Source organism: Aulonocara stuartgranti (assembly GCF_965226115.1).
Source record: "Aulonocara stuartgranti genome assembly, chromosome: 11".
Lineage (NCBI taxonomy): Eukaryota > Metazoa > Chordata > Actinopteri > Cichliformes > Cichlidae > Aulonocara > Aulonocara stuartgranti.
In genome coordinates this window covers 22,279,237-22,295,545 of record NC_138947.1, presented here as the reverse complement: position 1 = coordinate 22,295,545, position 16,309 = coordinate 22,279,237, and the positions used below count along the sequence as shown (strand labels likewise).

Genomic DNA, 16,309 nt, shown 5'->3' with positions numbered 1-16,309 from the left:
CATTCTTTGTTTCCAGCATTTTTCCTCACCTGGCTAAAACAATTGCACAGTACTATAGATACAAAAGTAAGAATAATATACTATACCACATACTGCTAGCACGTGAAATTGTCAGCTGACAATCGTGCCAAAACTCTGATTTCTCAAGTGTCAAATTTCAAAAAGAAAATCCTAATTTGCTGCACATGTTACCCTATGATGGCAGATGTTGAGTATTACAAATGTCAGTTTCTCAACTTCCTGCAATAAAGCAACAAACAAACTCAGCATATGTCACACTTTCACTTCCATTTTTTGAGCCAAGTTTGGTAAGAACTGAAAAAAGAACCATAGAATTGTAGAGTAGAGCAGAATCGAGTATTACTGACCCCTGAAAAAGTACAAGTAATCATTACAAACTTTAAAGACACTATTATTACAGCGGACAACTTTTATGTTCTTTTAGAGTTTCGAAAGTTTCTGAAGAACTCTAATATCTGAATATTAAACTTACTACTTTGCTGCATCTTTATTTAAGGGTTGTAAAAACACATGCAATGAGATTCATGTTTAACAATCCTACTGTTAAAGAAAAACTAAAAGTTGAAACTATTATCTTTTTTTAAAAGTAGTTCAGAAAAGACAGACCTAAAAATAAAATAAAGCCAAATAATAATAATAATAATAATAATAATAATAATAATAATAAAATATCATTATTATCATTATTATTTTATATATATATATATATATATATATATATATATATATATATATATATATATATATAAATATGTATGTATATGAGAGAGTTTGTATTGTTTGTATTCATACCATAATTCACAAAGTCAGATACTTTATCACTCAGTGGGTTGTAAATATCCCAGGTTGTTTTAATTGAACTCAGACTGTTCCACTCATAAACACATAGGTCTGCTTGGTCACTTACAAACTCTGCCCGCCCTCTTAATTTGACTGCTTTTTTACATAAGGAAACTCTCCTTCCTCATTCACTGTGTGAAGTACATAAAATTACTCTTATTGTTTTCACTCATTCATTTACAAAATCTTCTTTTTTGATGCTGCCTTTAAGGGTCGTCACAGCAGACCATCTGGCTCCATCTCACCCTACCCCCAGCATCCTCCTCTGTTAGCCTGACCTTCTGCGTGACCTCCTTCACTACATCTATAACCTCCTCTGGGGATTTTCTATTTTTCTCCTTCCTGGCAGATTTATATTCACTATCCCACTATCCCTCTTCTGCTAACCATCTGAGCCTTGCCTCTCTAACTTTGCCTCCACCCCGAGCTGTTCCACTGATATACGTGTTTTTTAATCCTGCCCATCCTGGTCTCTACCAATGAAAACGTTAACATCCTTAACTCTGCCACCTCCAGCGCCACCTTCTGTCTTTATGTTAGTGTCACCATCTCCAAATCACACATCACAGCATCATAGCAGGTCTCACTACCTCGTGTACACCATCCCTATTTTCAAAGTCAGGATCCTTACTTACACATGATTCACCCGCACAACACTATTCACAAATTCTTCCTTCAAGATTACCATCAAATTACAAAATAATACTATGTATTGCTTAAACATTTGGTAAATATATGTTACATTCTTTGTTGTAGTGCTCCTTTATTAAACGTTACTTGAAAATGCTTTTATTCTGGAATGCTTTTATTGTGATGTCCAAACAGACCGGAAGAGTTTGGTGTATTTTCAGCTGGCGGAACAAAGTTGCGTGCTTATGTGCAGTGGAGGAGGGTTGTGTTCAGGTCTGCGAAGGTATTAGCGAGTATCCTGTCAACAAAGTCACACGGAGTGCAATTTGTGACTTTTACTAAATGGACATTTCTTGACAGAGGCTTCCTTAGCTCGAGGGAAACGGTGAGTTTTGTTTAACAGTTGTAAATTATCACCAAAGCGCTGCAAATGTTAACGTTATATAAAGTGGATGTTTTGTTTAGCTAGCAAGGTAACGCCAGTACGCTAACGCCAGCTTCTTGATGAACGACAGGTCTCTCAAAGGCCCTGTGCACGGATCGTTAACCATTCTCGTAGGCTAATGGGGCTTTAGATTTTAAATAATTGTTAGTTTTTTGCAAAACTGTCAGTTGTTGTATTCCCAGAGCTACGTTGCTAACATTAGCCTGGTTAGCTAATGAAGTCGCTTTGTAGGTAACGGGAGCAAATACTATCTGTAGACCAGCTAGCGGTATGTTTTGTGCCTATGTCAGATGAGCAACAAAAAATCTCTGAATAAATCACATGCCTGAGTTTAATGTCGACTTTTTCCTTTTTCTGTTTAAAGCTGATATTGACGCTATACCGGTGTAAAGTCTCTGTCTTCTAACAAGTCTCTGCTCTGCCTTAATCCATTCTGCGTTTTTACAGCTTGGTCACAAGGAAAAAAAGAGTAAATGAATCCTGATCTCTGACCCTTGGAAACCTCCAGCCTCGAAACCTAATTTATGTTTTGCGGTGAGGCCATGACTACTGCCAACATCTCCAGAGATATCCTGCACAGGCAGATCAGGGTATGTAAGAACAGTCCAGAGCCAGTGTGATCATCCCCGTCTGATGGAGAGTCTGATGGAGATGTGCTCTTTTGTCTTTAGGACAAGAGAGCTGCAAGCTTCCAAAGGTTCTACCATGTGACTGACCCCTTCATCAAGAGACTTGGACTGGAGGCTGAGCTTCAGGTCACTAATAACATGACATATTTTTCTGTAAACACATTGGGACACTTCTTTTTCTTTTGTTCTCTTCGTCTGACCCTCAATGTCATTTATTTCAACAGGGCCACACAGGCTGTGTGAACTGTTTGGAGTGGAACGAACGTGGAGAGTAAGTGATCAAACCCTGTGAACCCTGTATGTACAGTGAATTTCTGTTGTATCTGTCCAGATAAGGTTTGCATCCTGTTCACTTCCTGCTTGGATTTTAAATGTCACAGTTTTACTATCAGTGTTGGGTCTAACGTGTTGCAAAGTAATAATATAATCACATTATATCTTATTTTAGTAATTTAATGCGTTACTCACTAATTACAATACAGTTACAGTTATGTTGTTACTTGAATTACAAAGGCTCTTCAGTTATCTGAGCAACTGGCTGCTAGAAAGAAGAAAACTTTTTTTAATGCTTTTAAAGAGCAGAAATATGGTTATTACTTTTATTTTTATTGCACCAAAGGACAAGAGTGCCATGATGACAAACTGCATGTAGGACAGAAACATCTGCATTATACACAAAGCTAGACAAGAAACCCAGAATAATGTCAAAGTTTATTGTATGGCGATCCCAGCCCAGCAGCCAAAGCCTGAACTTTAAAAGGCAGTGATGTGTAGTCAGGCTTGCAGACTCCATTTCTACCTGTACATATTTTTGCAGTAGAATCACTGTGGCGATAGCTTTGAAGACCCTTTCAACTTTGTTTTGTGTTGTTGACTTTGTTTTCATATGTGAAAACTAAAAGAAAGATTGTATTTGTGTCCTCATTAGGGTGGGGTTTTGTGTTGGTGTGTGGAACTGTAACCTCAGTTTTATATTAGTTGCCTGGTAATTAAGTATGTGACAGTGTGTTTCAGTAATTTTATGTACTACATACATTTTAAGAAAAGTAACCAGTAATGTTTAATACATTACTTTTTTCCTAGTAACAACCCCAACATTGTCTACTAGTTAGTAAAAGTAGTCTCACTCGCCATGTTTATCAGTGGTGTGAGTCTGCTTCTTTCGTAATCTGACACCTTCAGCACACCAGGAGGGATCAGTTTAACATAAAGATATTGCATCCATTCTAAAGTGAATCTAGCAACACAGGTCCAACTGCTTATTAGTTAGTTCTAATACCTGTAATATAACGTGTAAATGTAATAAATCAACAAAAAAAAGGTGCATACCTTAAAGAAATGCTGCTTGGCTTCTTTGAATTGTTATTATTTTTTCCTCGTACTCAGTCTGCTGGCTTCAGGCTCGGATGATCAACATGCCATCATCTGGGATCCATTCAGGCACAAGAAGCTAACAACTATGCACACAGGTCATGCGGCTAACATATTCTCTGTAAAGGTAAGGAGAACACATTCTACAGTGTACTGGATGGTGCCTGAGCTTAGAAACATATTAATACTGCAGTCATTGCACAATTGAGGCTGCCTTGTTGCTCTTCCTCAAGGTTAATTACGAAAATATGGCAGAGAATAATTTTCGCTGTGATGTGCAGTAGGGCTGGGCCTTATCATACCGTTCACGGTAATACCGGTACAATGTTAGGCAATGATAAGAAAATGAAGTATCGCGATAGAATATGGGTAAAATGCGCATACGCAGTGCCTTTGTTTTCATACGCACATGGTGGGAAAAGCATGGCGGTGACGGAGAATGAGAAGAATCGTTGAATGAAACAGATGAACCAGAATTGGTTTGTAAAAATGCTGCAACTTCAGTGGTGTGGAACTGGTTTAGCTTTCGTCCGTCAGATACACACCACGTCGTTATTACTATTATTACTATTATTACCAAACCGATTTTATGTGGTACACGGCGCTCAAAAATCTGTCAAAAATGTTTTAGTACGACTTTGCTAAGCTGTGAAGCCGCACCGCTTTATGGATTGTCGGAGCATTATGGCTACCGTAGTTGGGAACCTCGCAGAGTAATATGTACTGTGCTTCAACATAATATTACTGTATTGTGTGTGTATAACCTCCTTTTAAGTTTTGTGGATATTATACATGTTATGCTCAGGATCTGTCGGCCAATTTCCACTGGAAATGCCTTTTGGTTAAACTGTCAGAAAGGAATTTGCAGCTGCGAGAGAAATCAGCATTAATGAATCAATGTTACGGAAGTGGAGGAAGCGCAGTTTTTGGCTTTCCCCATATTTCAAAAGTGCTTCATCTCTTTGCTATGACTGTCGCCCGGCATAATTTGCAGATGATAATGGTTGCAGCCGCTACGACGCTTTCGGTCAAAACAGGCGCAGCTTGATGACATCATCAACATGCGCTATCGTGGTATAGTCAAAATCTCTAACGTTGGCCAAATTTATATCGTTTCTATCGTATATCATTTATATCGCCCACCCCTACATATATATATATATATTTATTTTATGATGTCTTATTTCCTTTTCTTCCTCCTCGTGATGAACTCCACTGGTGTTCTCTTTCCTGTTCATTTTGCACACTTTTGTGGAGAACTGCAGCAAGTGTGCCTCTGCACCCTCAGTGTTGGTTGAATTCCCATAATCCTCTTCTCTGTGTAGCCATACAGCTATGTAAATGGATACAAACATTGGACTATGAATTCAGCTTAAGAAGTCTTTGTAAATGTCATAACAATGTCCTGTGTGTGACTATTGACATTTATATCACCATTTATTTCAAAGCTAAGCCTTTCTCAAACATTGTGTGTGTATACTTAGTGGGGATGCGCTGTTTGTAAGATTTTGGGTCAGTGTCAGTGTTTACAGCTCAGGTTTTCAAACGGCAGTGTAACAAATTGATCTTCATTATTATTAATTACCTCCTATTATAAAGTATATTATTTGGTACTTTTAAGTGAGTACAGAATCAAACACAGTCCTCATATCTGTCTCAGATGTGAGGACTATTAAACCGAACATGCCCTACAGATGATCGTTGGACTCTGTCAGCTTATTTACTAATCAGCTGGTCGCCTGATGTCAACAGTGCCAATATGAGCCAATAAAGTGTTGCATCTCAGTTCTTATCAGTTCACTTTGGTATTTTTATTTGTCCATGCAGTTCTTGCCTCACTCCGGGGACAGAATTTTGGTAACGGGTGCAGCCGACACAAAAGTCCACGTGCATGACCTGACAGTGAAGGAAACCATCCATATGTTTTCTGATCATACAAACAGAGTTAAACGCATAGCCACAGCACCCATGTGGCCCAACACCTTCTGGAGTGCTGCGGAGGACGGCATCATCAGGTTAGACCAAAGAGATCAATAATGTATTAAAGTCAAATGTTATGTTGGTAGTGGGTGTCTGTGAAGGTTCTCAGTCATCCAGGTCATCGTAGTCTAAGGAGCTTGGAAAGAAAAGCGTCTGGACTTCTTTAAGTTGCTTGAAGACATTTCACCTCTCATCCGAGAAGCTTCTTCAGTTCTAAGAGTCAAAAGGTGGAGAGTCTCAGATTTAAACCCAGTGGGAGTGTCCCCCCCCCAAAGAGGGACAAAGGACCCCCTGATGATCCTCTACCTAATCACATGAGCCAAAGTGTGAAAACAGGTGTGGGTCACAATCAGCCAGGGTTACGGGTGAGCTCATTGTGGGGCCAAACTGTCAGCAAGGAATTTGCATTTACACTGTTAAATTTTTATATAGCTTTAATGCACATAAAAACCGCTGCTTGTTTAAGTCAAAATGCATTGATGGGGGTTCTTTTTCCACTAATAAAGTTGTGGAGTTGTAAAGTATTTTGTCTCCCGTCAATTATATCTTCAGTTATATCGTTATCGCAAATTTTCAAATATATATCGTGATAAATATTTTTGGCCATATTGCCCAGCCTTAATCTGCAGTGTGATCAAAGCTCACAGCATGTTGGTGCATTCGTAGCCTGCAGGTTTGTAGACCCACATCTACATGTTGTAGCTGTTTACTGTCACTTGGGGTCAGTGTTAGAAATATGTGGGACAATGAGTGTGTTGTGTGGATCAATCTTGTTTGTTTCTGCTTTTCTTTTTTAGCTTAGTACCTGCTGTGAAGAAAAAAAAATCTTTGTAATGGTGTAAAAACCTCTTTTTAAAAACTTCTCGGATAGGAGGTGAAACGTCTTCAAGCAACGTAAAGAAGTCCAGACGCTTTTCTTTCCAAGCTCCTTAGACTTGGTAGTGGGTGGTTTTGCCAAGGTAATATGTGCATGTTGTCCTTGTTCACTGCAGACAATACGACCTGAGGGAGAACAGTAAACACTCGGAGGTGCTGATCGATCTCACAGAGTTCTGTGGTCAGCTCGTCGAGGCCAAATGTTTAGCTGTTAACCCACGGGACAACAACTACCTGGCTGTGGGAGCCAATGGGCCTTTTGTACGTCTGTACGACATCAGGATGATACACAACTACAGGTGAGTTTGGCTTTTTCATGCTATTCTGTGGTAGTGAGTACTCGGCAAACTGTCAAATAAAGCGCTTTGTAGTTACTCTGTGGTGCGTTCCAAGTTTTGACAAGGAAGTTCTGAACTTTTTTTTCTTTTCTTCCTCACACAGGAAATCTCTGAGTCAAAGCACATCGGCAGCTGTGCACACATTCTGTGAAAGGCAGAAGCCCATCCCAGATGGAGCTGGGCAGTATTATGTTGCAGGTGTGTATACAGATAAATTGTCTGGAATCAAATTCTTTTAATGGGTGCATTTATATTCTGGACTGTGGTTTAATACCATTACCATCTGACTGAATGTTTCAGGTCACCTGCCGGTGAAACTCCCTGACTACAATAACCGCCTGAGGGTCCTGGTTGCCACCTATGTTACTTTCAGTCCTGATGGCACCGAGCTGCTTGTTAACATGGGCGGGGAACAGGTAATGCATCACCAAACAGAGAGGGAACCATGTGAGAATCGCAGAGGCATTCTTATGGGATCCTTTTACTATCTCTTTATGGTTCTTGCAGGTGTATCTGTTTGACTTGACGTTCAAACAGAGGCCATATACATTCTTGCTTCCAAAGAAATGCCAATCGTCAACAGGTAGATAATAAACACTGAGTTTCACACTAACTCCAAAGTACATGAAGAATGCCGATTATTGAATCTCTCGCTTTCCAGGAGATGTGCAGAATGGAAAGACGACAAACGGCGTCTCCAATGGAATTCACCTGCCAGCTGGCCACATTCACTTTACTGGGAGCAAAATGCAGTCTAGGTAAACGTCGGCTCTTTCCACTACACGTCTATTGACTGAGGTTATACATTTGAATTTATGTCAAAATATCTGCTTTTCCCTTTTGTCTTTCAGTTCTAATGACCTCCCTCCTCACCTGGAGAAGATAAAACAACAAGCTAATGATGCTTTTGCACGGCAGCAGTGGACACAGGCCATCCAGCTGTACAGTTTAGGCATTCATCAGGCGAGCAGCAACGCCATGTTGTACGGGAACAGAGCTGCGGCCTATATGAAACGCAAGTGGTACGCGGCGTTGCTTTAGTGCAGAGGAATGATGCTTTTTTTAATTCTAAAACCTTTGGAAACCCTGAGTCTTTATGTTTTTCTATGTGATTCTTAGGGATGGAGACCATTATGATGCCCTCAGGGACTGTCTGAAGGCTCTGAGTCTAAACCCCGGTCATCTGAAAGCACATTTCAGGCTGGCACGGTGTCTGTTTGAGCTAAAATATGTGGCTGAGGCTCTGGAGTGTCTGGACGATTTCAAAGGGAAGTTTCCAGAGCAGGCGCACAGCAGTGCCTGTGATGCCTTAGATAAAGACATCAAGGCTGCTCTTTACTCCAAGTCAGAATCAGGTGGGAAAGAAAGAAATAGCTCTTGGCTAATTTTCAGTAACTCTCAGAGAATTTACACAGATCTAGAAAAAAACATTTATATCACACTTCATTGGATAATTGCCATTATTTACAATGATTGTATGCTCACTAAAAAACCTGCTTTGTAGTACACATGTCGTTTCTTTGTGTATATTTTAGTTTTAAAATCTGTGTGAATTACAGTAAAAAAAAAAAAAGTTTTTTCTATAACTGCAGAAGACAAAAAGGCCAACAGCTCCATCCGATTCCACTCGTTCAGTCGGAAAGAGTCCATTCCTGAAGATGAGCTGGAGCTGAGAGAGCGCAGCTTTGACTACAAACACAGATACTGCGGTCACTGTAACACCACCACTGACATCAAAGAAGCCAACTTTTTTGGAAGGTGGGTTAATCTCGTTGCCAGGCCGCTGTGTCATCACTAGGGGGCAGTCGTGAGCTTTGAAATGTAACGTGATCTTTATCTAAATGACACACTGTGCTCAAGCGATTATAAATAAAGCCGAGCCTTTACACATTAACACTGTTGCACTCAGTAACTAGTCAAACCTCTTTTGCAGCAAAATGCTCAAACAGCTTTGAAAGTAGCTGCACAGGAGTAAAGTGTTCTTTATTACAAAGCTGTGGAATCTCAGCCATATTTTTAGCATGTGTGAGCAGCTTTTGGGGGCTGATTAACAGCTTTGTTTGATTACTATTTGGCCTTTTTTATTTTAACATAATTTTGTTCTATTAGTTTTACACAATCAACAGTTCCTCAATCTAAACAAGTTGTTTAGTTTCTTTAGAGTCGGTCGTACTTTTAGATGTTGGCCTATGAAGCAGTTGTTTGTTTTTGCTGTTCAAAAGTGTGACTAAATCGTCTACTTCCCATGACGTTATAACAGTCAGAATATATTCTAATCAACACCAACTCACGCTGTGGCTCATTTAGTTTACCTTTTAAATAAACACAAATCTTTATGATGTGTTTGATTAGTGAGTGCAGTTCCAACAGCTTAACGAGACTGGTTTTTGATACCATGGCAAGGCAAGGCAAGGCAAGTTTATTTGTATAGCACAATTCAACAACAAGGTGATTCAAAGTGCTTTACAGAGACATTAGAAACAAGAACAAATAAAAAGCATGATTTAAAATTGAATAAAACAAGCAAATAAACTAACTAACTAATTAACAAACAAACAAACAACAGTATATAAAATCAAAACAGATAAAATCAGAACAGTAGATAAAATCAGTAGTTAAATGTAAGTTTTGAAATTTAAGCTTAAAGTGTGGATTTGGTGCTTTATTCAAATGCAGCTGAGAACAGGTGAGTCTTCAACCTGGATTTAAATAAACTGAGTGTTTCAGCTGATCTGAGGCTTTCTGGGAGTTTGTTCCAGATATAAGGAGCATAAAAGCTGAATGCAGCTTCTCCGTGTCTGGTTCTGACTCTGGGAACTGATAAAAGACCGGATCCAGATGACCTGAGGGATCTGGATGGTTCATACTGGGTCAGGAGGTCATTGATGTATTTTGGTCCTAAACCATTCAGAGCTTTATAGGCCAGCATCAGAACTTTAAAGTCTATCCTCTGACGGACAGGCAGCCAGTGTAAGGACCTCAGAGCTGGACTGATGTGGTCCACTTTTTTGGTCTTAGTGAGGACTCGAGCAGCAGAGTTCTGAATGAGCTGTAGTTGTCTGACTGATTTTTTTTTTAGGTAGACCTGTAAAGATGCTGTTACAGTAATCAAGCCTACTAAAGATGAATGCATGGACTAGTTTTTCCAGGTCCTGTTGAGACATCAGATCTTTTATCCTTGATATATTCTTGAGGTGATAGTAAGCTGACTTTGTTATTGTCTTAATGTGTTTTTCTAAGTTTAGGTCTGCATCCATCACTACACCCAAATTTCTCGCCTGGTTTGTGGTTTTTAGGTGTATAGATTGAAGTTCTCTGGTGACCTGTAATCGTTTTTCTTTGGCGCCAAAGACTATTACCTCAGTTTTGTTTTTGTTTAGCTGGAGAAAATTGTGGCACAACCAGTCATTGATTTCCTCAATGCATTTACCAAGAGCCTGTACAGGGCCTCGGTCTCCTGGTGACATTGTGATATATATTTGTGTGTCATCTGCATAGCTGTGATAGTTTATTTTGTTGTTGTTTATAATCTGTGCCAGTGGGAGCATGTAGATGTTAAACAGAAGGGGTCCCAAGATGGAACCTTGGGGAACTCCACATGTGATACTTGTCTGCTCAGATGTGAAGTTACCTATTGATACAAAGTATTTCCTGTTTTCTACGTATGTTTTGAACCAGTTTAGTACAGTTCCTGAAAGACCTGTCCAGTTCTCCAGTCGTTTGAGTAATATGTTGTGGTCAACTGTATCAAATGCTGCACTGAGATCCAGTAAAACTAGGACTGACATTTTTCCACTGTCTGTATTCAGACATATGTCATTAAACACTTTTGTCAGAGCGGTTTCAGTGCTGTGGTTCTGTCTAAAACCTGACTGGAAGGCATCGTAGCAGTTATTCTGTTTTAAGAAGTAACTGAGCTGTTGAGAAACTGCTTTTTCAATGATCTTACTTAAAAACGGGAGATTTGAGATCGGCCTGTAGTTGTTCATTTGTGTCTTGTCAAGATTGTCCTTTTTCAGTATAGGTTTGATTACAGCAGTTTTTAGTGATTCTGGAAACACACCTGATAATAAAGAAAAGTTGACGATCTGTAACAGGTCTGACTCTAAAGTCTTTGAGACCTTTTTGAAAAAACTTGTTGGCAGGACATCTAAACAGCAGGAGGAGGAGTTCAGTTTACCTAAGATGTCCTCCAGGTCTTTGCTGTTAATAGGTTGAAACTGTTTCATGGTGTTTAAACAGTTTTTTGGTGGACACAGTACATATCCTGGATCTGCTGTTGATGTACCAATTGCTTGTCTAATTTTTTGGATTTTTTCAGTGAAGAATTTGGCAAAGTCATTGCAGGCCATGGTCGAATGAAGTTCAGCTGCCACTGACACAGGAGGGTTTGTTAGCCTGTCAACTGTAGAAAATAAGACCCGAGCATTATGGCTGTTTTTAGTGATGATGTCAGAGAAGTAGGACCTCCTTGCATTCCTCAGTTGTAAATTATAATTGTGAAGTTTCTCTTTATAAATGTCATAATGAACCTGGAGGTTTGTTTTTCTCCATCTGCGCTCAGCTTTCCTACACTCTCTTTTTTCATTTTTCACCAGTGTGGAGTTTCTCCATGGAGACTTTTTCCTTCCAGAGATAACCTTCACCTTAATGGGAGCAATAGTGTCCATTACATTTAACATGTTAGCATTGAAGCTATTGACGAGCTCATTGACTGACCCTCTGGGCAGGTCAGGTGTTAATGGGAAGACCTGGTTAAAAATTGCACTACTGTGTTCAGTTATACACCGTTTTGTGATCACTGTTGTTGATATATTTATGTGGGCTGAGATTTTACTTTCAAAGAAAACACAGTAATGATCAGACAGGCCCACATCAGACACAGTAACCTTCGAAATGCTCAGGCCCTTGGAGATCAGTAGGTCAAGAGTGTGTCCTCTATTATGTGTGGCCTCTGTTACATGCTGAGTCAGCCCAAAGTTGCCCAGAGTGTTACTCAGGTCTTTAGTCCCTTTGTCCTGAGGGTTGTCCACATGAATGTTAAAATCCCCAGCAATAATTACACAGTCAAAATCAACACAGATCACAGACAGCAGTTCACTGAGATCATTAAAAAAGTCTGTGCAGTATTTGGGAGGCCTGTAAACATTAAGAAACACAACTTTGGATGGGGCCTTCAGCTGTAAAGCCACATATTCAAAAGACTGAAAACTTCCAGGAGATAGCTGCTTACATTGAAATGATTCATTAAATAAGACAGCAACCCCTCCTCCTCTCCTGCTCGCCCTGACCTCACTGATAAAACTGTAGTTAGGAGGGGTCGTCTCGATGAGAACAGCTCCACTGTTACTTTGGTCCAACCAAGTTTCAGTTAAAAACATAAAATCAAGGCTGTGCTCAGTGATTAAATCATTAATTAAAAATGTTTTCCCAGCTAGAGATCTAATGTTTAATAAAGCCAACTTAAGTGTTTTAGAGGTATTACTTGTTCCCCTCGTGTTTGGGAGCAGTCTGTGGCACACAAGGTATGTTTACTATGTTTAAAGATCTTTTAGAGTGCAGCTCTCTGTGTTTTGACCAGGCCACATGTCTCCTGTCACCTAAAAGTACAGAAATTTTAAAACCTTCTAGTAAACAGGGTCCCAGCTTCTCCTGGGAAAAGTCATCACTGCCATAATCCTCACAGCCCGGACCCTTCACACATCACGCATCAGACTGCGGAGACAGGGCATGAAGAGGAACTAAGGGGGGCGAGGCTGGGCAATGTGACTTCGATTGCTCTGTTGAGGGTGGGGCTCGATGGCGAACCTTTGGCCGCTCTGGTGGGGGGTTTATGGGGGACAAAAAGGGATTGGGACGGGGGGTAGATCTGAGCCCAGCATTGACCCGCTCCATCATCTCCTCAGTGAATTTCAGGTGTGGGGAGGAGGGAGAAAGGGAGGGGGAGGAGGGTGATGGCCTGTCAGGGGTTTGGGGGACTGGGGAAGGTCGTGGTCCCTTGTCCTGGTCGTTGGTGTTGTTGAGAGAGTTGGAGGCAAATAGGGACCCCTCTTCTTGCCTTAGATGTCTCTCCTTTCTGAGGCTCTTCCTCAGATGCCATGGATGTCTCTCCTTTCTGAGGCTCTTCCCGGGTGGGAGCAAATGGAGCTCCTCCTCAAGGTTTCTGCTGGGCTTTGTCTGTTCTTGGAGTACTGTTTGTTCCTCTTTATGAGATAACTCCTCGTTTATCTCAGCCTTGGCACCAAGCACGGATGGATGACGTATGGAATAAAACAAGTTGGAGGTGAACAGTTTCACCCCTGACTTGTTAAAATTAAATCCATTTGCTTTGAACAGATGCCTGCGTTCCCAAAAAATATTAAAGTTGTTGATAAAATGCACTGAGTGGTCAGCACATGCTGATATAAGCCATTTATTCAGTGTAAACAACCTGCTGAATCTCTCGTCTCCTCCTCTGACCGGCGGTACAGGTCCACTGATGAATACAGCTGCATTCAGAGAGTTTACAGTATTTAATAATCCAGTAAAGTCCCGTTTCAGAACCTCCGACTGTTGTTTGGACACATCGTTTGACCCTGTATGCAGAACAATGTTTGTCACAGTTGGATATTCATCTGCAATTTGAAGAATTCTCTCCTTCAGGTTGTTGACCATATCGTTAGGAAAGCAGAGGACTTTAGTGTTCTTACCGCACATCCTTTGTACATCCTTTACGGCAGAGTCACCCACAATCAGAGTTTCAGGCCTAGCCTTTAGCGTTCCCCGTGGCCTTTCACTTTTCAACAGATTTTCAGACCTTATTTCGCTGCTTTTAGATGGATGGTTGTCCGATATAGATCCAGGGTCCTTTGATAGTGGAGCAAATCTGTTCTGCAGTTTCACATTCAGTTGTTTTGGAGGTTTGTTGTTAACCTTCCTATTCACGGTTGTCCAGTCCTGTTTCCTCCCGTATACAGGGGTAGAAGAGCTTCTCTGTCTCGTAGGAAGTGAAGGCCAGTCGGTTTCAGAGATTTCAGCTCGCTGGGCCAAAGGAGGTACTGTATGCTGAGTGACGGTAGAAAATGGCACGCTGCTGTTGCTTAACCTTCACCTCAGCTGTTCTCAGTACTGTACACATCTGCGCAGTGAAGTTGACATTCTATGAAAGAAGTTCAATGTAAAACGATTGCACAATTTTCCGAGTAAATATTTAAATTCCCCGTAAAAGGTTTGTGTCCCAGGAACATGGCTCATCAGGCAGGTCTGAATGGATTCTTTTTCTCCACAGCAAAGGCCAGTATATTGTAAGCGGCTCAGACGATGGCTCTTTCTTTATCTGGGAAAAAGAAACAACCAATCTTGTGAGGATCCTGCAGGGGGATGAGTCCATAGTCAACTGCCTACAGCCGCACCCCAGCTACTGCTTCCTGGCTACTAGCGGTATCGACCCTGTCGTTCGGTTATGGAACCCCAGGCCAGAGGTAAACAGAGGAAACTCCTCTATGCGCAGACTTGGTCTTGACATGCTTTGGGAGTGTGTTAAGGAGATGCCATTCATTAAAAAGATGTGTCATGCTGTTGGAATTATATTTGATCACTTCTTTTGTTTTTTTCTTTTTAAATACCGCAGACAGACAGCGAAAACGGGCGTGTGGTGGAAGACATGGAGGGAGCTGCTCAGGCTAATCAGCGGCGCATGAACGCGGATCCGCTGGAGGTCATGCTGCTTAACATGGGCTATCGCATCACAGGCCTGCGCGGTGTCGGTCCAGATGGTTCAGACGATGAAGAAAGCTCAGAGGGACAAGTACAGTGCAGGCCCAGCTAAGCAAATAGTCATCTGTTCTGCAGAATGGATTTTAGGAAGCAAAGCACTCTACTAGCTCCTGTTTGAATCTGAAATCCCCTCGCCCTCCTCCCCAGCCCCGTCTGACAGAACATTGAGTGAATGTCGTGTCACATCTCTGCACTATGCATCACCCTCCCCTGTCCTGTGAGAGGACTGGTGGAGACCACTTTTGGGGGTAGAGAAATTCATGGAGGGTTGCGACAGCACCCTTCCACCCCTTCGAAGCACCTACAACACCTCAGCCCGTCCCTCCCTCCACCCTGCGGTGGCAGTGGGATGACTTTGAGGAGAGCACCTTCAAACTTCACTCCCCCACTTTCTCACAAAGAAGGAGGAGTTCAGCACGCATCGCTCCTCAGGTTTATGTTGGAGAGGCGCGTATCTGGTGGCCTATTTTCAGGTCGGCGTGTGGCCGCGCGGTCAGAATAAGATCTCTGACCCGAAAACGGTGTATTTGTTACAACTCCTGTCTGCTCGGCAGACAGAGCAAAGCGTCACAGTACCCACTCATCTCGGAAAGGCTGCACACCCAAGTTATTTAAGTTAGCCTCAATCCTATTTTCCGTTGGAGTTTTGGCCACTGGAAGGCTAGAATTAACTCGCTCTTTAAGTTGTGAACGCTGCCAGAGTTGCTCTAATGAAATGTATTTATATGCTTTTTTAGTTTACAACTGTCAGGAGGAAGAAGGAAAAAAAAAACAAGGGGTTCTTCTGCCAAAGGTTGCCATCTGTCACGTAAACAGCGAAGGATTAATGTTAGACTTCTTTGTTTCATTGAAACATAACTTTGGCTCCTTTTAGTTAAGAGGTTTTTCTTACAATAGATTATTGACAGGTCAAAGAAAGCAGCTTTCTAATACAGTTTTTTTTTTTTCTTCTAGTCCTGTTGATTTCACATCATTTGAGATGAAGTGTCAATGTCATTTTTTGGGGGGAGGGGGCAGCTTTAGGGTTCCTGCCTACTAGCTGCGTGGCTCTAGCATTAGTCCTCTGCTGCAGCCAGGTGTTCAGTCCTGCTTGCACGAGGCTTCTCTGAGCATAGATGCAGGGCAATAAAACAGCACAGCCACAAGCCATCCAGTGCTCGCTGGGTCTTCTTTACCCTTAGATAGGGTAAATGTTCATGAATGGAGTCCTCAGCTACATGCATCACTAAGGCTTCCATTCGTTTTCATTTGTTCATTAATTTGAGATGCTCTGTTTTCTTTGAGGAATCCTGTAAGACCTTTGTGGCAAACAGAACAAAGAATAAAAATTATTGAACACCACCTTAGTATCCTTTTGATTCATTGTTTGTTTCATCTGTTTGCCCTTTTTAGCTTGGCGGTTACACAACGCGTACAGTAGCACT

General features: G+C 41.3%; 1 protein-coding gene across 1 annotated transcript; it reads left to right on the top strand.

Moving 5' to 3' along the window:
- The first annotated feature begins 1,696 nt into the window (after window positions 1-1,696).
- wdtc1 (WD and tetratricopeptide repeats 1) lies at window positions 1,697-16,226 on the top strand. Its single transcript, XM_082552834.1, has 16 exons — window positions 1,697-1,876; window positions 2,384-2,526; window positions 2,608-2,691; window positions 2,790-2,836; window positions 3,952-4,063; window positions 5,764-5,951; window positions 6,909-7,091; window positions 7,234-7,328; window positions 7,431-7,546; window positions 7,638-7,713; window positions 7,792-7,888; window positions 7,982-8,152; window positions 8,250-8,485; window positions 8,723-8,888; window positions 14,398-14,590; window positions 14,740-16,226. Exons 2-16 carry the CDS (start codon window positions 2,461-2,463, stop codon window positions 14,935-14,937), a joined length of 2,028 nt encoding a protein of 675 aa, XP_082408960.1. The 5' UTR covers window positions 1,697-1,876; window positions 2,384-2,460; the 3' UTR covers window positions 14,938-16,226.
- Window positions 16,227-16,309: the final 83 nt, after the last annotated feature.

Bases quoted from the DNA above. Each gene is read 5' to 3' on its own strand.
- wdtc1 (XM_082552834.1), top strand. From the start codon at position 2,461: ATGTTTTGCGGTGAGGCCATGACTACTGCCAACATCTCCAGAGATATC. The intron at 7,092-7,233 runs GTGAGTTTGGCT...TTCCTCACACAG, and splicing joins AGGATGATACACAACTACAG to GAAATCTCTGAGTCAAAGCA. The intron at 8,889-14,397 runs GTGGGTTAATCT...TTTTCTCCACAG, and splicing joins GAAGCCAACTTTTTTGGAAG to CAAAGGCCAGTATATTGTAA.